The sequence below is a fragment of the Vicugna pacos genome, chromosome 16 (assembly GCF_048564905.1).
Source record: "Vicugna pacos chromosome 16, VicPac4, whole genome shotgun sequence".
Taxonomy (NCBI): domain Eukaryota; kingdom Metazoa; phylum Chordata; class Mammalia; order Artiodactyla; family Camelidae; genus Vicugna; species Vicugna pacos.
In genome coordinates this window covers 34,494,667-34,516,003 of record NC_133002.1, presented here as the reverse complement: position 1 = coordinate 34,516,003, position 21,337 = coordinate 34,494,667, and the positions used below count along the sequence as shown (strand labels likewise).

The 21,337-nt window shown below is 54.9% G+C and overlaps 2 protein-coding genes across 4 annotated transcripts; one reads left to right on the top strand and one right to left on the bottom strand.

Annotated features, from left to right (window-relative positions):
* The first annotated feature begins 403 nt into the window (after positions 1-403).
* Positions 404-3,715, top strand: RPL19 (ribosomal protein L19). 2 transcript variants are annotated; one of them, XM_006214237.4, is made up of 6 exons: positions 404-498; positions 1,461-1,567; positions 2,276-2,398; positions 2,735-2,855; positions 3,065-3,175; positions 3,511-3,715. In XM_006214237.4, exons 1-6 carry the CDS (start codon positions 494-496, stop codon positions 3,632-3,634), a joined length of 591 nt encoding a protein of 196 aa, XP_006214299.1. In that variant the 5' UTR covers positions 404-493; the 3' UTR covers positions 3,635-3,715. The 2 variants fall into 2 exon arrangements, with proteins under 2 accessions (XP_006214299.1, XP_072794912.1); XM_072938811.1 differs by lacking the exon at positions 404-498 and adding an exon at positions 561-583.
* A 4,826-nt stretch (positions 3,716-8,541) lies between these two features.
* Positions 8,542-21,207, bottom strand: STAC2 (SH3 and cysteine rich domain 2). Of its 2 annotated transcripts, none has more exons than XM_015247939.3 (11): positions 20,739-21,207; positions 14,403-14,709; positions 13,942-14,039; positions 13,672-13,762; positions 12,514-12,626; positions 12,351-12,423; positions 12,197-12,258; positions 11,626-11,723; positions 11,188-11,239; positions 10,692-10,829; positions 8,542-10,122 (listed from the first exon to the last, which is right to left on the bottom strand). In XM_015247939.3, exons 1-11 carry the CDS (start codon positions 20,826-20,828, stop codon positions 10,018-10,020), a joined length of 1,227 nt encoding a protein of 408 aa, XP_015103425.1. In that variant the 5' UTR covers positions 20,829-21,207; the 3' UTR covers positions 8,542-10,017. The 2 variants fall into 2 exon arrangements, with proteins under 2 accessions (XP_015103425.1, XP_072794911.1); XM_072938810.1 differs by having other exon boundaries at positions 13,942-14,025; positions 14,605-14,709.
* Positions 21,208-21,337: the final 130 nt, after the last annotated feature.

Here is a 21,337-nt window from a genome sequence, read left to right as displayed (position 1 = left end):
AGGAGCTCCCAATTTCTGGGAGAGTGAATAGAAGACTGCTTTTGTCCGATATCTGCCCTGATTATTCTTTCTTTATTATTACTTTTTTTTCCCGCTAATAAATCCAGCGAATCCAGAAAGCCTGCGAAGAGTAGGCCACTCTAGCAAAACTCCTTCATCCCGCCTGCGCAAACAAGTGGACTTCCGGCTTCCACTACCCACGTGATCAGGCATCCTTGCTGCGCATGCCTAATAGGAAGTCGGACTATACCACTTTCCCCTACCGAAGGGGTACATTTTCTTTGTTTTTAAGTTTAAAACCCATTCCTGATATTTATCTTCCATTATCCTGGGTCTTTACAGAAGATATAAGTAAGTTTAGGGTCTCAGAAGATGAAAGGACCGGAAAGGAATACGGGCGAAAGCGGAGCGGAGGATGGGCTCTCCCCTTCACAGATAATGGGAGGAGACTGGCGAGAGCGAATTCTTTCCTTTCGGCGCTGCGGCCGCAGCCATGAGGTAAGGCCGCTGGCGTCTCCGATATTGTTTGATTCCCGTTGTTGGGGGACTGTGCGGCTCAAAACTGCGGCCCGGGGTGGGAGAGGTGAGGTGGAGATGACCCTGAAGCGACTGGCCCCGGAGCTAGCGGTCGGCCGGAGCACACTAGTACCTGGCTTCAGAGTGTGGGGGTGGGGGTGGGGGAGCGTCTCGGGAAATGTACGCCGGGGGAGGATAGGATCCCTGGACCCACACGTATCCTGGACTTCTCACGCGGGCAGAGGAAAGGCGGCGGCGGGGACTGGGCGGTGGTCCCCTTACTTGCTGGGCTGAGTTATGGATCCGAGCCTATCTCTGCTTCCATGAGAAGGAGGACAGGCCTTACGTAGGCCCCAGGCTTCCTACTGCCTAGAGTGTGGTGATCTCTAGCACTTTGAAGCCTTCTGCCCCATAGACCTATTATAAGAAAATATTTAAGGCTAGTTTACTACTGTGATAAGACGAGGAAAACGAAACAAATAGCTAGACTAGCAAATCAGGTCCACCGGCCACTTTTTTCCTTCACTTTTTTTTTAAATTATTTGGGATTCTTTAAACACTTTTTTGAACTGAATACCAGAAAGTGCGTAAGCCTCCTCTTATTCCAGTTTTATCCGTTAGTCCCATTTTCCAGAGTTAAGACTTGGTTTAGACTTTGTCTTCATCCCTGGGTGGGCAGTTGCCCCTACAGGAAGGCATAGCCACAGCTTTAACAAAGATCTTCATAAAGGAAAAGTTCTTAATCTAGCGGTAGGTTGTGGGCGGCAGAAAGGTGGGGGGTGTGTTTGACCCTAGTATTACATACATATACACGTCCACTTTCCTCCAGTTTTCCTGCAGGTTTTACAATGTTGGGAAACTTTGGAGGGCAGATCTTGCTGGTTGTGTTCATTCTTTCCCAGGAGTGGCTTCCAGGTCCTGATAGTGTTTTCTGTTTGTCACAGTATGCTCAGGCTTCAGAAGAGGCTTGCCTCCAGTGTCCTCCGCTGTGGCAAGAAAAAAGTATGGTTGGACCCCAATGAGACCAATGAAATCGCCAACGCCAACTCCCGTAAGTTGGCATCTTTGTCCTTTCTTCACCGTATCCCTTTCTCATCCTTTATGAGATGGAAGATGGCACAATTGTGTTGGCTCTTGAACCTAGGAGAACTCATAGTCTGGGGGGGGTCTTATAAAATGGAGGAGTCATAATAGTTATTACTAGAGTGGATGTTTTGTTTTACAGCTGTGTGAAGGATTTATGAAAAGGTAGTTCAGGGACTTGGGAGTTGAAATGGCCAAAGAAATGATGAAGTGGGAAGACCTGGGGCCTCAGGCTTTAGTAAATTCCTGTTGGCATATAATTATTCAGATGTCAGTCCTGCAGATAACATTGATATGCCCACGTTACTTCCGTATAATACTGTTACAGGGGGAAAAAGTATTCAGTGACATTTGTTAAAGATGGTAAGGCAGACTTCATTCAGGATCACTGTAATAATTAATGGGGACCAGTACAATGGGATTTTTACAGTTGGGAAGGGAGATTGGGCTCAAATCCGAATAGAGCCTGGGCAAGTGGGAATTTATAGTCAAGGAGAGTGGTATAGGAGAGTTAGTGGATAAAGAGAGAATGTGCTGTGAAACACCACTTTCTGCCATTTTTTGAAAACAGAATATGAGCACTGTCTCTCTGGCCTGTCCTATTTGAACTCAACTGTGACTGGTGTTCTTGGGGCTAAGCCCCAGCTAACTGACCAGGTGCATTATGTTTTCCCAGGTCAGCAGATCCGGAAGCTGATCAAAGATGGGTTGATCATCCGAAAGCCTGTGACTGTCCATTCCCGGGCTCGATGCCGGAAAAACACCTTAGCCCGCCGGAAGGGCAGGCATATGGGCATAGGTAAGTGTGTTCTTCCCCTTTCTCTAAGACTTAGAGTAGGTGCTTATGTCTAGACTGAGATACATTCAGGATCCTTCTGTCATCTGCATTCTGCGTGAAGTGAACGGGGAGTAATTGCCTTGTTTGTGCTTCCTTAAAAATGAGGAAATGAAAGAAATTAAATACTTGGGATCATCATCTAGAAAACGGAGATAATGCTACTTAAAATGAAGTACAACACTTGGCATATGACCCAGTGAATTATAAAGTGAGAAATTGGTAGCTATTGTTGTGACCAACCACCTGGCTCTAGTAACCCAGACGCACTACAGTGGGCCTGACTCATCCTCCTCGCAGGAAAGCGAAAGGGTACTGCCAATGCTCGAATGCCTGAGAAGGTAACCTGGATGAGGAGGATGAGAATTCTGCGCCGGCTGCTCAGAAGGTACCGTGAATCTAAGAAGATTGACCGTCACATGTAAGTACCTTGGGCCCACCAAGACCTGTTGCTGCTTTGCACAAACTGTCTCATTGGCCTTGGGGAGGGAGGAAAGTAGTCCCTGCAGCAAGGGGAAGGGGGAAAGGAACCCTACGTGCTTAGGGACCTTGTATAGAGGAACAGATTCCAGGGGCCAACCTCTGTTGATCCCACAGCTGACCAGAACCTCTACGCCTTGTACCCTGCAGGTATCACAGCCTATACCTGAAAGTGAAAGGTAACGTGTTCAAAAACAAGCGGATTCTCATGGAACACATCCACAAGCTAAAAGCAGACAAGGCTCGCAAGAAGCTTCTGGCGTAAGTTTCTTCAGGAATTGGCCTCTGTCACGGGCAGGTTCTTTGACCTTTATTATGAAGGTTCTCCTGAGACACTGAAAAAGTGCTAGTGTCTAATCTTGACTTACGTGCAGTCTCTCCACAGTACAGCTGTTAGAGGTATATGCTCCTTTGTCCTGTACACATCTGCACACCACCTACCATCTATGTCTGGGTGGTGTAGGGACTGGCAGTAAATTAAAGCAGGAGCTGTTGGTGTCCCTAGCAGCTTTCCGAGCTAACTAGGTTCAAAGGGTTCTGGGCGTGTGCTTCTGTCTCCCCAGCAACTTACCCATCTTCTCTCTTCCATCACCCAGTGACCAGGCCGAGGCCCGCAGGTCTAAGACCAAGGAAGCACGGAAGCGCCGTGAAGAGCGGCTCCAGGCCAAGAAGGAGGAGATCATCAAGACTCTGTCCAAGGAGGAAGAGACCAAGAAATAAACTTCTCCTCCTCTTGTCTGTACATAGTGGCCTTGGCAATTACATGGATCACTCATTCAATAAAACAAGTCTTTATCTGTTTCCAAAGTTGTTGGCTGCTTGGTGGATCTTCATTATTTACAGGGCAAGAACTGAGGACTGGGTTACAGGCTCATGCCCCTCCATCCAAGCAAGGGGTGTGGGGTCTATTTTGAGGGGAGGGAAAGAGTGGCTTCTATCCAAGCCTCAGATATTGTGCTTCAAAACTGCCCTTTGCAGCAGGGTATGAGTGGCACCTTGGACACTGCCCTTTACAGCAGGGCATGAGTGGCACCTTGGACACTGCCCTTTACAGCAGGGTATGAGTGGCACCTTGGATGTGGTCTCAAATGTTGGTTCGGAACCGGTAGTTGTGACTTGAATTCTCACATAGTTTTAAAAAAAACAAAATAATATGCTTACACTTCTCAACTGCCCTTAGATCCAAGGTTGAAATCTACTGCCTTGGAACTCCAGGGCAGTGGGAAATTGAACCACCGCCAGTCCAGAGGCTATGATGTCTGGACTGCCAACTACCTAAGCTGTCTGATTTAGACAGCCTTACTGAGATACAACAAGCTGTCTTTCTGAGCATTCCAGTTTCTGTTGCTAGTCTTTTTTTCTTCCCTATCCTATCAAAGCTTCTGTTTGTTTTTGTTGGTTAAAGCTATCACAAATGGTCTAAAGCTTTTTCCTTTAGCTTTCTCAGAAATGGGAGTAAAGGCACATAATGTACGCACTTGTCACAGCCATTTTGAGTTGCTTAATTTATACTCCCTTTTACAAATGAGGTTTTATTTCGCCACTTACCTGGTAGTAATAACTGCCAATACATTTTTCAGTAAACTGTTCTGTGAGCCAAGTAGTGTGAAGCAGTTTACATTGACTTTCATTGATTCTCTAATGTCACCACATTGTAAAGTCGGGTATCAGCTTCTCCATTTTGCAGATGAGAAAAAGTGTTGGGAGTCACCTGTTCTGCCTGAGCCAAGTGCATTGTTGGGGGTGGCGGGTAAGTAAAATACTACTTTATGGACATTGACCGTGGAGGCTGAGGAAGAAGTCTGGCATGCTCCCCAGGCCTCGAGCTTTGGAGGACTGAGCAGGAGATCCCCTTCGGTGATCAGGAGACAGGACCAGTCGGGGTGAGAATGGCTAGAAGAGCAAGTGGGTGGCAGTTTGGGGGACAGGTGTCCAGGGCGAAGGAGTCAATCAGCCAGTGCCAATACAGGAGTGCCAGCTCAGGTGAGAGGTCGGGTTGGGGAGGAAAGTTGCACAGCAAGAACTGATGTGCCCGTCCTGGTTACCTCCCTGCCCTCCACACTTCTCAAGAGGAATTCTTGTTTGCGGGCAGTAAAACAGGAAGGCCAGTAGGGAACCTTCAGGGCGTGTGCCGGGCTGATGTTCCCACTTACACTTGTGTGAGAAAGGCAGGGCTAAAGTGGCCTTGGGGGCAGTGGACTTCTCCCTAGCTCTGTCTGCAATGCCCTCGTCCAGTCTGGACAGGGTGGGGAGGTGGGTAGCCCAAATCAGGGAAGTCCAGACAGAAATACCCAGACAATCTCCAGCATATCAGTGAGCCTGGGCTAAGAAAACTGATTTCAGGCTCCCTGTTGCCACTGTAGCCACCTGTGCATAATATATCCTTTGAGAATGAGAATATATTCTCATCCTTTGCCATTCCACATGGGGGCGCCGTGGCCTAGAAGAGGAGGGGCCTTGGCCAGGCTTGGAACGTGAGACACCTCCTTCCCAGGCCCAGACCAGAGGAGGAAGGGCACTGAAGGCTGCCCACCTCCACCCCATCCAGGCAGTAGAGGGATGACCAGAAGGAGAGTAAGATACTCAAGCAAGAGACCCTCACTGGGATTCCTGAGCCTACAGCACATAAAACAGATTCCATGGTGGACCAGGAGATGGCGCTGTTCCCTCACAGGTAACTGAAGGTGAAGGAAACTGCCTCACTTTTAGGGGGTATTGGAGGGAGGCTGGAATGGCAGGGAAGTATCAGGTTGTAGGAACCTATTTCTTGGGAAGCCTTAGGTTCAGTCACCTCTTTTTGAAGCTCACCCCTGGCCCCAAGTTACCTCTTTCCGTCAGGGTCCTCTAACCCCTTCCCAGGGCAGTGCCTGGGAGCGGCCCCTTACAACTGCTAGGTCTCTTCCAGGTCCTGGAGCCTGGTGAATTTCTAATGAAAAGATATGTCCATTCTCTCAAGAACATGCAACTGGTCCCATCATATAATTTTGCATACCTTTTAAAGGGGTTCATGGCCCCCAGGTAAAGGCTCCCCAGGCAAGTCCAACACCATTTCTGGAGGAGGAAACTGAGGTCCAGAGGGGCCGGTGACTCCCTAGAAGCCCAGTGTTGCACGAACACTGGCACCCGCCTTCGATTCCTCCAGACTTGGGAGGATGAGACTCAGAGTGGGCTGCAATGGAGGTACAAACCACAGCTGCTGCTGCAGGGCCATGAGCTGGAGAAGGGGTGCAGAGTCTTGGGCCCCCTTCCTGGTGCACTCTCTGAGGCTGAGACAGGGACCACCTAGGCCGGCTTCCCGAAAGCACAGGGAGGGCTGAGGCTGGAAGTACACACTGCCTTCCTTGCACTCGTCCGGCAGATGCCCCCAGCCTGTCTCAAGCACAGAGGAGAGGGCAGTAAGAATAGTGAAGATGGGGAGGGTATAGCTCAGTGGTAGAGCACAGGCTTAGCATGTATGAGGTCCTGGGTTCAATCCCCAGCACCCCCATTAAAAAAAATTAAACTTTAAAAAATAATAATAAATAAATAAACCTAACCCCCACCCCAAAGAAAAAAACTAAAAGAACAAAAAAAGAATGGTGGGCAGTAAAGAAGGCTGAAGAAGTCAAAGGGAATGGTGCTAGCAAGATGAGTGGAGTTTCACAGAGGGTCTCACTTCCCCCACAGTGAGTGTGTCTCCCCCAAGACCTCCTACATCTGGTATCCATCTCTCTGTCCTTTTAGGCCTCTAGTCTCTGGTCCCCAGACTCCCCCTCTTTTGCCATCTCCTGTAAGCCTAGATAACCTTAATCCCCACACCATACATGCCGGGTTAAGCTCAGGCTGAGGTGGGGGAATAGAGGGCACGTGCGGGTCAGGCAACAGAGCCAAATGGTGGGTTAGCACCTCCAGCAGGTTGCTGGGCATCCTCTGCCCCTGGCCAACAGTGTTGCTGCTCCTGCCACCCCCAGAGTGGACACGGATGAGGGCAGAGGCTACAGGGGGAGCACCAGCTGTTCCCAGCCCCCAGGCTGTGAGCATGCTGTCAGTGGTTCAGCCACCCGAAAAAGCTGCTGTGCTCAGCAGTGCGGCAAATGGGCTGGGAAGGAGGTGGGGGTCCAGGCCAGCTGCCGGCTGGGGCAGACACAAGTGAGTGTGCAGAAGGTTTGGCTGAAAAGCTCTCACTCTCTCCAATGGGGTGGGATCTAAGCCCCAGGAGCCCCTGGCCCAGCACCTCAAGGTGTCTCTGTTTCCATCTTCCTGGTTTAAGGCACTGAGGGACCCAGGATCAGGTGGGGGGAAGAGCTGAACTGGGAGGCAAGAGATATAATTTCTGAAACCAACTTGACTACTAACTTACTGGATGACCTTGGGCAAGTTTCTAGTCTACTCTGGGCTTCAGATTCTCCTCGTATAAAAAGGGCAAGTTTGGGCTGGATAATCTGAATGATCATGGGCAAGCCACCTAATATCTCTGTGCCTCAGTTTCTTATCTGTGAAAAGTGGCTGCCACCAGTTTCCTCACTGGGTAGTTAGAGGATAAAATAAAATCAAGGTCCTGGCATGATCCTGGGGTCACAGTGGGTGCCTATTTGTGTGAGTTTCCCTCTCTTGAAGCCTTTGGACAGGGTTTGTGACCCTTTATCCACTCCCACCATCAGGGGTCCTAGGAAGGGGGATCACCTTCCTCCTGCCTCCCCCCCACAAGCTCTAGGGTCTTCCCTAGATGACGGGGCCCAAAGAAAGCTCAGCGGGGGACCCAGGGTCTGGTCCCATCTGGCCTACCTTGATTTGGGGGTTGGGGGCTGGAAGGCAAAACCAGGTGGATGCCCTTCCGAAGCAGCAGGCCCCCACTCCCTCTGGATTCTGGCAGCACCGTGCTGCCCTAGCACCCCCGCAGCCCGCCTCTCTCTCCCTCAGCTCTCCTCTCTGCCTATAAATAGCACAGGACGTGCTCGCGGTGGGGATGACGCGGCTGGGCGGGCGGAGGGGAAAGAGACAGCTCTGCCGGAGCAGGTGGGCGGCGGGCACTGCTGCGGGAGGGGCGCCACCGCCGGCCCCTTGTGCCAGGCTCCTGATGACGGGTGTGACTGAGTCACCTGAGGCCCAGTGTCCGCAGCTGTCTTTGCCGCCAGCCTATCTGTCTCGGGCTTAAGGGGCTGCGGGGAAGAGGCTGATCTCGGGTGGGTATTGAGCCCCCCAGATCCCGGGCACGGCTGGTCTCAGAGGGCACCTCTGGGTGGGTAGCAACGGTCCAGACGGGGAGATGTGTGTCCGCCCCCTGCCCAACGCAGGTGAGCATCCAACCAGAAAGTGACCGCAGTCCCACTCTCTCTCCCTTCCGCACCCCCCAAGTCTCCTCCCCCTCTTCCTCAGGGCCTTTACACGTCATTCTCCCCGCTGGCTCTCCCCAGCCCCTTCTCTCAAACCCAGATCCAGCCTGGATCAGGCTGCTTGGGTGGTAGGGAGCGAGGCGGCATGCGGGGAGAAGGAGGTTTCGTTGTTACCGCTGGCCCCAGCCCCAGCATCCCTCCTCTCAGAGATGAGCACACTCTCCCACCTTATGGGAGCACCTCCAGCCCTGCCGACTCCCTGCCCCTTCCCTTCCTCTAGCCCAAACAGATACATAGATACACAGAGCAGGCAGGTTGGGACAAGAAACATTTAATTAGGGGCCTGGGGGCTCAGCAATGCCCCAGCAGACCCATCATGCAGCCTCATGTACAGTGGGCACTGGGCCCGCCCCTGGGATATTGCTGGGGGAGGGGCCTCATGGCAGCAAACAGGGCAGTGTGGCTTAAGCCCCCCTCTGCGAGGGAGAAGTAGGGCAGGGGGCAGTGGGTGGGAGGACGTATGACTGTGCCCAGGATGGGGGTGGCATTGGCTGGCATGATCAAGGGCACAAGAGGAGGCTCTGAGCTTGGGGAGAGAGAGGTTGGTACCAGAGAAAAGCAACCTGCAAGGGAGGGGTCCTCTTTGTGTGTCCCCATCCCCCGAAGGTGCCTACTCTCTTCCTTTCCTGGTGGCCAAACAGAATTCTTTATCTGTCTCCCACTCTCTCTTCCTCCCAGGGATCTGTGTCCTGGGAGAGGGAGCAGATACAGCTAGAAAAGGGACCCCTGAAAGAGCAGCCCTGTCCCCTGCAAAGGCCGAAGGGAGGGGTGAGGGAGGGCCATTGCGAGGTCAGCCCTGAGGGTGGCACTCCTGGGGTGGGCAGGGGCCCCCTCAACTCCGACAGAAACTGAGTAGTACGGCCTTCCCAGGTGGTCAGTCCCGCCACTGGGGGCTTTTAGTGTCCTGACAGTGACATGGGGGTTGTTCTGACCGGGCATGGGCCAGTTTTTCATTCTCAGTTGGGTTTCTGTGTTCAGGCTGCTCTTGGGTGTCCTTTTCCAGCTAACAACAGTAGGGTGAGGCTGCTCTGTGGTGACTCTCCTCCTTGAGGGGGCAGTCTCTGTGCCATACCCTTGCCAGACCTCAGCCCTCCCCTCCTCTGTCCACCTAGGTTTCAAGTAATGGGAGAGAGAACTGCAGAACTTTCCTGAGAAGTGATGGAGTGACAGAGGTGGTGAGGCCAGGAGGTGGACTCAAGATGTCCCGAATTTCCTCCCCACTGAAGGTGGAGGGCTAAGGGACCCGGGAAGCACCTTCCCGAGGTCCCACTTCCAAAGGGGCAGCTGCAAGGTCACACACAGAGAGACCCGAGCAGAGGCTCTGTGAGGAGAGGGGAGCCATCAGGCATGCAGAGTGGTGAGGGTGTGGCGTGGGAAGGCGCTGGAAGAGGCAGCAGAGAAGTTCCCTGGGAACTTCTTCTCAGGGCTGAATTCAGCATGGCAACTGGACTGGCAGTCCCTGGGCTCTGGGTGGAGCTACTAGAAACTTCGCATTCCCTCCCACTTTTTCTTCCTCTCTGCCCCCAAATCTCAGAGCAGCAACCTCCTCAGGGCACCCTAGGGCCCAAGAAATAAAACATTCCTCAGTGCAGAAGGCTCCCAAGCCATGGTGAGTGGCCCTGAGGAGAGAAGGAGGGAGGAAGAGTGTGGGCAGATGCCTGCTCCCCTCCTGGGGCCAGAAGCGAGGACCGGGCACAGGCAGGGGTGGCATCTGGGTTCTCGTGGCTCCTCTCAGATCTCGGTCAGGGCGTCGGCTGGCACCAGGCCCCGTTTCTTGCCACTGCTGACGCGGATGAAGCCGTCAGCATCCTTGGTCCTGCCCACGCCCACACAGATCTGAGCCAGAGAGACACAGCTGAAGCCTGGCACTGCCTGCATCCCTGGCCCTGAGTCCTGCTGATGTCTCCCAGGGGGCCTATCCCAGGGGATAATGTGGGACCAGCATCAGATGTGGCTGAAACTGGGCTGATGGGAGCAGAACTCACGAGGGTACAAGGGGCAGCAGCCTGACCAGGCCATCAGCAGACACCAAGCAGCACTTTGGGGCTGACCTTTGAGAGCAGCTGGTCTATTGTACAGCGAGACTCCCATTTCATCCAGGAGGTAACAGGGAGAAAAGGACTTGCCCAAGGTTAACAGCTCAAAGGCAGAGCCAGCATTCAGACCCGAGCCTTTAGCTCCTCCCCCAACTGTCTCTAACATAACTCCGCCCCCTGCCAGTGGTGGCCACCAGCCCCAATTCCCAGCAGGAGATGACAGGAGGGCCCTGCAGTCCCACTGCTTCTAACCTGCCTTCCCTCCTGCTACCAGGCTGCAAGTATCCTTCTACAGCGCGCTTGCCCACACCCCTGCCCACCTCTCTCCCACGCACCCCACTCCAGCCGCTGCAGGGCCCAGGCCCTCACCTGGTTCTCCTTGAGGCTCATGTAGCCTTGTTCCTTGTTCCCGGAGAAGGGTTGGCAGCAGCGCCAAACGTTCTCTCCCGGCCTCACCCGCTGCACAAAATTGGCTGGGAAGAAGCCAACCCGGTCACCAATCTTGCCCTGGGGATGAGGCCGGCAATGAGCACCCGTGACACCCCAACCCCCACTGCTTTCTCTAGACCCAATGCCCTGGGAGCCAATGCCATCATCCTCCTGATCGTGGGCTCTGTCTTTCCGAGCCGCTAGTCCGGTGGCTTCTGGGCTGGGCAGGGCACAAGGTGGGCAGAGGGACAAGCCTGGCGGGGAGGGGCAAAGAGAGAGCAAGGCCTGAGGGGTGGGCCTAGGCCTGGCTAGGGCTGGTGGAGAAAGGAGAGGAGGTCTTTGGGGTCGGAGAGAAGGCGGGGCAGTGCCCTATGTGGGTGGGGGCTAGTGAGGTGCCTGCCACTCCCCACCCTTCGCTCCCACCCTGCCAAGTCACCTTCCACCAGTCCTCGTTCGAGTCATCCACCAGCATGATCCGATCTCCAGGCCTGGGAGGAGAGAGCTGGGGTAGCATATGGGGCAGGAGGGAGCTGCCCGCTCTGTATCCCAGTAGTCCTAGGCCCCCCCACCCCCTGCATGCCCCCCTCGGCTGGGGGAGGATCCTTGATGCCCTCGGAGGACCCTATGTGATCACAGGTGTGGCAGACACTCTCCAGGACAGAGGCTGGGCAGGGGACAGGAGACATGACATCAGTACTAATCCCTCTTGGACTCTGACACTTCTGTCTCCTCTTTGGGCTCAGGAGCCTCAAGCATGCCAGGAGAAGGTTCATGAAGGTCCCCTTCACACTCATGTTCCAAGGTCTGGGAGCACAGAGCCTTGAGGTTGGAGCCAGGCAGCTGCCGGGTGGGGCTGGGCCACAGGAGGACTTACTGCAAAGCCAGATCATTGTTCTCCTGGGGCAGAAACTTGTAGAGCGCGACGTAGGAGTACATGGGCCCCACATCCTTCCGTAGCGGGGGCCTGGGGGGCTGTGGGAAAGCTCTGGATCATTGATGGGAGGGTGACACCTTTCTCACTCTCCCGCTGTCCCCTTGCCCTGACCTTGCCTACCCTGGGGGCTGGGAGGTGGGACACAGTGCTCTTGGGTCAATGAGAGCAAGAGGTCAGACTCTCCTATCTGCTGTGCTCACACGGCCCTGAAGGGACCGGGCAACGGACAGAGAAGGGTGATCCTCCTCTGCCCGCCACACCCTGGCACTGCCCACCCTTGGGGAAATCAGAGCTGTTGAAATAGACATTGGGTCAGTGGTGGCAGGAGTAATGCTCCTGCCTCCCTTGCCTGCTCTCCCTGGCACTGCCCATCCCTGTAGGCTGAGGGTAAATGAAGGAGCGGTGATACTCCTGCTCACCACACTCTCACCCACCTAGGGATCAGTGACAGGAAGAAGCGACATCCCTTTCCCACCTGGCCTGTCAATGCTCGGTGCCAACATTGCCTCACCTGCTGTCCAGGGCTCTTCTCCTCTGGTCCTGACCCTTCGCTCTCAGCCGGGGCTGTGAATACTGGAGATGGCAGGGTGGGGCCGGGGTGTGAGGCAGCGGGTAGCGGCCCGCGCTGTGTTCCATTCCTGCCCCTGGTCCCCAACCCCACTCACCGCTGTCACCAGGGCACTCCTCTGAACTGCGGATGCTGCCTTCCCCATCCTCGGTCAGCTCATCCCGCTCGCTCTGGGGACACAGAGAAGGGAGGGCTCAGACCCTTGACCCCCACCCTCAGAGACCCCTGCCCCCAAGGCTCCCCTTTGATGCCCAACATACCAGGCTCTGTGTGGGGGACTCAGAGGTGCTGCTGAAGCTGGAGCGGTTCATCAGGGCCAAGGAGGTGCCATAGCGCAGGGTCTCATAGACAGGGTCCACCTTCCCGCTGGCCCCTGCCAAATAGCCATGGTCAAGGCTGGACACCCAGCTGTCAGCCTGGCTCTGCCCTGAAGCCCTGTATCTCAGCCTTGGCTGCCCCGCTGGCTCCCCACCTCAGCCTAGCTGACCTCCGCCTCTCCCCTCACCTGCCCCTCCCAGGTCTTCTCATCACAGTGAGCGCTCCCTGTCCTCCCACGATGCACAAGCAGAAACCAGGAGCATCCTGGAACCCCCGCCCTCCTCACTGCCCATATTCACTCCATCACCTCATCCTACCTCCAAAACATGTCTAGAGTCTGCCCATTTCTCTCTATGTCCACTGCTACCAGCCTGGTCCAAGCTACTAAACTCTTTCTCGGCAATTGGCTTCCCAACTGGTCACCCTGCTTCCACTGCAGCCCTTCTAATCCATGCAGTAGCCAGAATGCTCTTGTCAAAATGCAAAAATTGACTTCAAAGTCAAAAAACACTCCTAGAATGGACCCCGAGCTCCTGTACCCATGGTCCCCTTTCACCCCTTCACTTTCACTGCCTCGACTCCAGCCTTGTTTTCCTTTTTTTGACCCTCTGCCCCCTCCTCTCTGGCCTGCCTTCTGCCCACAGTGGTCTTCTCCAGATCCTCAGACTAATTCCCCATCTTTCAAGTCTCTTGGATGCCTTCAATGGCTCTGTGGATTAGGCTGGTGCCTGCTTTATCCTCTCTTTATTTCCTTTCCTTCTGTTTCAGGCATTCATCGAACAATGATTCACTGATGATTTGTGTGATTATCTATTTCATGTCTAGTTCCCTTACTAGAACATGACCAGTGTCCCTGGCACTTAGTAGCTGCTCAGTAAAGTGTTGGATGGATGAATGGATGGATGGATAGATGGATGGATGGATGGATGGATGGATGAATGAATGAATGAACTCTACATACAGGACAGGAGCATCCAAAAAAGGGAAGTGGTAGCAATGCCAAGGGCGGGCAGTGCCAGCGTGACTCAGGTGCCCTTCTGTGGAGTACATGGGTCTCTCATCACATCGCAGTGGGATCAGAGGCAACGGTGGACACTCACCCGTGGGTGAGGACTCTTTGCTTGTGGCACAGGCTGGTGGCGGATTATGCACCAGGAGAGGGGAGCTGAAGTTGCGGCGGAAGGAGGAGGACTGTGGTAAGAGGGGCAGAGAGATGGCATGGGAGGTCACAGCACACTCTCTGAAAGCCTGGCCTTCCCGAAGCCCAAATACCACCCCGCCTGCAGAACCAGCCTTCAGGGAGCACTCATTCTCCCACATGCCAGTGCTGGGAACACTCAGCCAGCCATCTCCGCATGATCCCCACTCACCGTCTTGCCTGGGCATTGCTGGTGGGAGATCTCCTCGGAGCACCAGAGGTGGACGCTGGCTTTGCAAGTCTTACACCGCAAGCCCTGCTTGGAGTTTCCTGGGAAGAATTTGTGTTCGGCAAGAGGGTTTGGTCAAGAGAGGCTACATCCAATGTCCAGGAGCAAAGAAGGCAGGTTGGGGTGTAGAGAAGCAAGGAGTTGAGCATATTCATGCCAGCCGGGGGCCTGGCCTGATCCCCCACACGGTCAGAGTGGGAACTGGCCCTAAAGCCTGAGTTGTTAGTAAACACAGCAACACTGGGCCCCCACCCACCCCCAAGGGTGCTTGTGTGTCCACCCAGGGGGAGCGGCACAGTCAGGATTGGGGGCCCTGAAGTGTAAGAGCCCAATTTATCAGGCAGTTTTCCAGTCCACTCCCCATCCCCACTCTGGCCCCTCCCATTAGCACCCCAGGCACCTACCCACAATGAGCTGGTGGCACAGCTCACAGGGGCTGGCTCGCTTGAAGACGTGTTCTTGGAAGCTGTGCAGCCTCACTGGTTTGAGTGGTGCCAGGGGGCGGGGGATGGGGCAGGGGGACGGGGCTGGGGTGGATAGGCCCCTCTCCGTGGAGGCCAGAGGTGGAGAGGGAGGGGGCAGTGGGGTCGGGGGCGTCAGGAGCACCTCGGTGGGACACTTGAGCTCAGAGCCCGAGCGAAGGAAGAAGTTCTCCACACTCTTACTTCGGAGGATGGTCTTGAGAGAAAGCGAGCGCTTGAACCGCTGGAGCTGAGAGGGGAAGAGGGGCTGTGGGCGGAAGCCTTGAGGGGGCTAGCTCCCTGAGATCTGTCCTTGGCCAGGGGCAGCCTGAAGGCTGAGAACCAGAGATGAAGCACTAAGAGAGAGGCTGCTGAGTTCCAGAAGGTAGATCACCATCCCAGATGCCCATAGAAGCCAGACAGGAAATCTCTTGGAGCAAAGGAGGTCTCGCCGGTCAGGCACCGAATTAGGAGTGGTGGGGACTGTGGCAAACTGGATGGCCAGTGAGCCGCTGCTCTAGCCAATTGGGGCTAGTCCATGGGGGCAGCCCAGCATTGCGCAGCTTCCCAATTTTTAAAAAGAAACCTAGACTTTTATGTAAAATTGGATAAAAACAAATTCAAGAGGTTTTATTTCCCTTTTTCTTTGCAGAAATGGTAGTATACTATTTCTCCTGCGCCATGCTTTTCTCATTTCACAGTAAATCTTGGAAACCATTCCATACCAATACATAAAGTATTTCATCATTCTTTTTTATGGCTGTACAGGAACTTCATTGAATAGGTATACTATTTACTTGAGTTAAAAAAATAATACTTTGCGGACCAAGCAAAACACAACAGGTCCCCAGTTCTTGAACAGGGAGTGGGGGACTGGTCGCCTTGGACCCTCACCTTCAGGGCTGAAGGGCTGCAACCCCCCAGCACCGCCACGGCCCCGCCCCAGCTCAGGCTCCAGCACACTCAGTCTGTTTCGGGGTCAGAGCTCTTTGCTCCCACCTTGCCCATCCCCACCTGTTCTCCGTGCAGCTGCCAGGGAGGTGATCCCTGACCCTGCAAAAACCCTTTCGTGGCTCCTCAGGACCCAGCCAAGGGCCTTGTCCCAGCCATGAAACTGCAATTTGCCCACACCTGTCCTTCTGTCCCATGCCTTCCACCTTAGCCCAGATGTGAGGATTTGAACTCCTCTGTGTTGTACATCTCTGAGCTTATGTCCTCTTCTCTGGCCTTAGGCAATTAATTCTCGCTTTTTTCTTCAGGGTTTCCAGTGACTCTTTCTCCTCTGGGAAGCTATCTCTTCTGCAGGAATTCCATTTGGTGGGACCACTCCCTCCTCAGGGGCCGCTGCACAGTAAGTGACTTCCATTATAGCTCCAACCAGATTTATGTGGTCACTTACTTCCCACTCCTCCAGGAGTCTGTGAGCCCCTAGAGGGCAGAGAAAGTTGCTTCAAATCCCCATAGTGGGCCTCAACACCTCGTAGGTGCTCAGTTAGTGTTTATTGGATAGATGAGAGTGGCTGGAGTCCTACATGGAGCCCATGTTCTGGAGCGCAGGGTAGATTCTGCAGTGAGGCCAGAGTTCTTTCTACCGCTCACCCAAACACACCCTTTTTCTGCCCAGAGTGAGCTCTGCACCTCCCCATGTAGACCCTTGCCCCCCTCCCCTCCTGCTGAGAGCCCTTACCCTGCCTGCTCCTTTCTACCAGTGATAGAAGAAGGGGGCCAGAGGCCTGGCTCTGGGCAGCGAGACTTGGCTAGTGTTCCTGGCTGGCACTCTGGGCAGCCTGTGTTCCATGGCTGCCAGCTTGGCAATCACGACAAAAGAATGGGAGTGGTGGCCCCTCTAGGCCTGGGGAGGTCAGCAGGCCACACAACAGAGGAGGAAGCAGATAGGGAAATGTTTGGGCACAAGGCAGGCCCTGGTGTGCTCGCTGAAAGGCCAGAGCCCTGGGGTGCCTGGCAAGCTGAGTTGCCCAGCTCCTTCCAAATCCAGCTTCCTGGACAGCACTTTGGGCTTCTTTGTGTCTCTGAGAAGCAGGGCCCCAGGCCCCAGGTGCCTGGGCCTTGGGGCAGAGATGGTGGCCCAGAGGGACAATTCAATAGAGCACAAATGTGTTCTATGGACCAAAGGTGGTTCTAGGGGCTCTGACTGGCCCAGAGAGATGAGTGAACCACCCACTGCTTTGCCCAGAGGCCATGGGAAAGAGGGCTCTGGGAGGATGTACTAGGGGTCGGGCAAAACGAAACCTGCTGCCTGAAGGCAAGTCACTTCATGTTGTCTCTCTGAGCCTCAGCTTCCCCACATCCAGGAGGAGGGAGTCAGGACTAGATGCTGTCTAAGCAATGCGGGCTCAAGTCCCCCAAGCAGAAACCTGAACTGGATATGAGGTGCTGTCGCTGTCAGAGTCCTGGAACTGAGCTAGCACATCGTACATAGCATCTCATTAATCCTGGAATGCCTCTCTGAGGTGGTGACAATTATTGTCCCACTTTTCAGATGAGGAACTGAGGCTCATTAGGGGTTAAGTCACTCGCTCATCATGAGGCCTCAGGTGGTAAGTAGCAGAGTCAGGACTTGAACCAGTGGCTTTGGCTGTAGAGCCCAGGTGACCAGAAGCAGGCCGGTGCTCTAGAAGGCCCTGCCTTGTCCCTCACCTCTGCCCCTCATTTGTGCCATAGGCTTGTCCATCAAGTCAGTCATGAAACTTAGGGTTAGAAGGGACTTGAAAGACTGGCTACCAAGAGCAGTCCCCACTCTGCACTGCCCTGGCCATGTCCCCTCTGAATTGCTGACTCTGTTGGTCACCTCTTGGGACAGGAAGCACACCCTTTCTTGGGACAGTCATTCCATCTTTGGGCAGCTGCAATCGCTGGAAAGTGCTTCCCTATATAGACCTGAAACCTGCCTCCCTGCCGATCAGCCCTGGTTCCTCCCTTGGCTCCAGAAAGGACTACTCCCTCTTACACACATCAGTCCTTCAAATATTTGAAGACATCAATCATGTTCCCCTCTCCCGAGGCCATTATTTCCAAAGTAATCCTCACAGGTTGAGGTTTCAAGCCTCCGTACTCTCCAGTCTGTGCTCTTTCCTGGTCGCCTCTCTGGCCTTAGTGCCAAGAGCCACCTCTGCAGAGTCTAGAGGCCTCTGGAACAGAATGTTCCCCAGCACCAGGGCAGCCTTGGCTCCCTGGTTCAGTTGTAGTCCCCAGATCCCAGGAGAGTGGAGAAGCGGGAAGGAATGCCATCTGGGGTGGCTGTCAGATGTCAAGGGCTGTGGCTGGAGGGAGGATGAGGACACCTCTGCCAAATGGCTTAATGCCTGCCCACTCCAGAGACATCTGACTTGGCTACCCAAAACTCATTTTGGCTCAGCCTAGCCAGATATTCCTACTCCTGGGACTCCTAGTTCCCAGAAAAGACCTTTCCCCACCTCCTCACCAGCTATCTTTTTGGTGCCCCCACTGCCCCAAGACCCAATCCCTGGCATGCTGGCCCCCTGGATCCCATTCCCTCCCAAAGCGCCAGGAGCCTTGTCTGGCTTGGAGCCTGGACCACCAAGCCTATTATTCTAAATCCCTTCCTGGAGGCAGAGCTTGCTTCCTCCCCATCTCTCCATACCCTGGACAGTCCCTTCCTTCCTCAATACCCCACAGCATCTCCTCACTTCCCGCCAGCTCATGAGAGAGCATGAGGCAGCTGGTGGCAGGTGGTGGCAGATGTGACACAAGCTGACTCAGATAGTAGAGCTGGCACGACAGAGTCTTCCCAAGAATGGCACCAGAGGGAGTGATGGCAGGCCCTATGTAGCAAGATGAGATGGGGACCCAGAGAGGGTGATGCTGACACTAAGAGGGGCACTGAGTAGCTTGGGTGCAGGAGAGATATTCAACTTTTGGGTGGGCAGGAGGCTGGACTTGGGCTGGCAAGAAATGCCCAGGGGACCCCAAACACACTGGTGAATAAGTCTGAAATGTTGGCTTCACTGCCTAATGGGCACCAGCAACCAGCCTCAAGCTGAGCTGGGTGGGCAGCAACCAGCCCTTTCCCTGCCTTCTCCTCCACCACAACAGTCTGAAGACAGAAGCTTCTTTGGGACAAGTTTAGGTAGGGGGTTGGGAGGAGACTGGCAAGTGGGTCTGAATTCCCTCTCTGCCCACCTCTGCCCTCCTGAGGACTTTCCCCCGAGACTGCAGTCCAGCCTGTGTTATTACTGAGTCTTTCATAAGGGTGAGGTACGGGTGAGGTACAGGTGAGGGGGCAGGGCTCCAACTGGCCTGGCAGAGAGGGACCAGGTCAGGTATACACTCTGCTTCTTTCCCTGCTCCTCCAATCTCCGTGGCTCAGACCCAGAGGTGATGGCATGAGATGGTCCTTGGGCTGGGAGGAGGGAGATACAGTCCTGCCAGGCCCTGACCGCCCCCTCCCCACACAGCAAGCCTGCAGCCTGCTGCCTGCTGAGGCAGCACTACCCAGCACTCCTGCCTGCTTTCGGAGAGCTCTTAGGGAGGGGGCCGAGTGACCAAGCCGTACTGTGGGAAGTAGGGCAGGACCTTGGAGCCCCCCAGTCACCTGAGAAGCAAACAGAGGGGTTTTATATGTCTGTCCAAGGTGACTAGAAGACAACTAGAAAAGGTCAGGGGCATTGGAACTCGGGGTGGGGCTCAGTTCCTGGGATCCTCTGCTTGAAAGAAGCTGTCACAAATATTCCAAGTAATATCCTCCTACCCTGGCACTTCATGCCTTTCCCAGTAGACTTGGTTCTCTGAGAGGGAGTTAACTCTGTGGTCTGAGAGCCTGAGGTCTTATTCCTTAGAAGGGAGCAGAAGGTCAAGTGTGAATCTGAAGACTTGGACATAGTAATCCAACGGGTCCCTCTGGCTTAGGGAGGGGAAGCCTACCTAGGATGCCTCAGCCAGACTCCATCCACTCTGGCCCTACTCATCTTCCTTTGGTCACTCCTCTGATGACCTTGACCTCGAATTAACCTCATATCCTAAGGGGTGGTCAAGACAGAATTAGGAGGAAGTTGGGCATTGGAAAGAGCTATAGATGAGCTAGTGATACCAGGGGGGATCCAAAGACCCCACCCACTTGTGGTCCTGGCTGCGCCTCTTCTCATCTGGAAACAAGAGCCTGGTGGGAACAATTTCCCAGGGTGGAAAGGAGAGAGTAGTCTTGGCCTGAAGCCTGGGGTTGGTGTGGGGAGGGAGAGCACTGTCCCTGCTCTCTCATCCTCAGGCAGGCTCAGGTTGCTTCCCGCAGAACTTCTGCGGGTCAGCACCTAGAACTTGGGGAGGGAGCAGATTGATTAGAGGTGGTGGTGGTGGGGTGTTGAATATGAGCGGTGTTCTCACCCGCCCCACCCCCTTCAGCGCCAGAAGTCTGGGCTCTGCCTGAGTTCTTCGGGAAATAATTTATTCATTGTGACTCCCGCAGGAGTAACAATCATACATAATTAGGGTTAATTATGACATTTATTAATTACGATGACTTCTCGTTTTGCTTCTACCTGCTCCCCCACAACCCGAGCCCCCATCCCGCTGGCGGGGTGGGGGTTGGGGCTGCCTTTCCGTTAGGGAGCCGCAACAGCATTCCCCGGTCCCCGCCTGGGGTGGCCGGCGCTGCCGCAGCCTCCAGCGCGAACTCGGAAGCTGCGCACCCCCCGGGCCACGGCCTCACGTCCCTGAGCCTAACCTGGTTGAGAGGAGGAGAATATAGGACTGCGATGGTTCAGAGAGAGATGTCTAGAGAGACTCAGAGATAAATACACAGAGACGCCGAGAGAACCCGGGAGAGACGCACACAGATATACCAAGACAGAGACAAACAGGTTGTAGAGACATTTTCAGAGAGACACAGGCAAAGAGACTGAGCTACAGACTGGAGGACACGGATGGGGTGCGCCTCGCATGCACACATGGGTGCGTACATCGGCCCACACCCGCTACACACCGCTACACACTCACTCCGCCTTCGCTGCACCGACTCCCTCCAACAAAGCCGAGTTACAACCTCCCCAGAGGGTCGCGGCGGCGCGTCCGCTCATCACGCGCGCAAGGGCGTGTTGTGCTTGTGTGATGTGGGCTCCTTGTGGCCCCTCGTCAAGAACCCATTGCCACCGGGTCGCCGCATGGAGCCTTAGGGACCACACGGGGCCCCCCCCTACAGTGACACCAGAGCACCGGAGGCCACAGTGTCGTGACCGTGTCGGGAGGAGGGCGCCCCAGCTGGGGGCTCACTGAGTAGGGGTCTAGGCCTCGCGCCTCCCAAGTTACCTTGGTTTCCTGGAGGGCAGAGACGGTCCCCGGGGAGGTGTAGGTGGCCGTGTCATCCGGTTCGTTCTCCTTCTCGCTCATTTCGGTCATGGTTAGGGGAGAAGGGAAGAGAGGATGCCGAGACCCGACGGCAGCCCAGCTGGAGGCAGGCTGAGGCTGGCAGGCGTCTCTCTGGGAACCTTAAACCCTTCTCTAGAGACTGCCCCCAGTGAACCCCAGGAGAAAACCCCCAGGCAAAGCAACCCCCCACTCCCGAGTGAGGGCAGAGAAAGTTCCCGGGTTGGCAGGTAATAGGAGGTAATTACACGGAACCGCGGAAACAGGAGGACCCCAGGAGTGAGGACCCACGGTCTGCAGAGGATGCTGCTCAGAGCGAGGGGAGGAGGGAAGTGGGGACTCCAGGATGAGCCGAGGGAGGGAGCGACAGAGCTGTCCGTGTCCGGCCGGCTCCGCTGTCCTCTTCGCCCTCCCCCCCATCCTCCTCCCCCTCCCCGCACCGGCCCCAGCCCAGCACCCGGCGGCCCCTCCGCCCAGTCCTCGCCTCCCAACTTTGATTTAGGAGGTCGCCTTGTCCCTCCCCCTTCCCTTCGCGGTTCCCC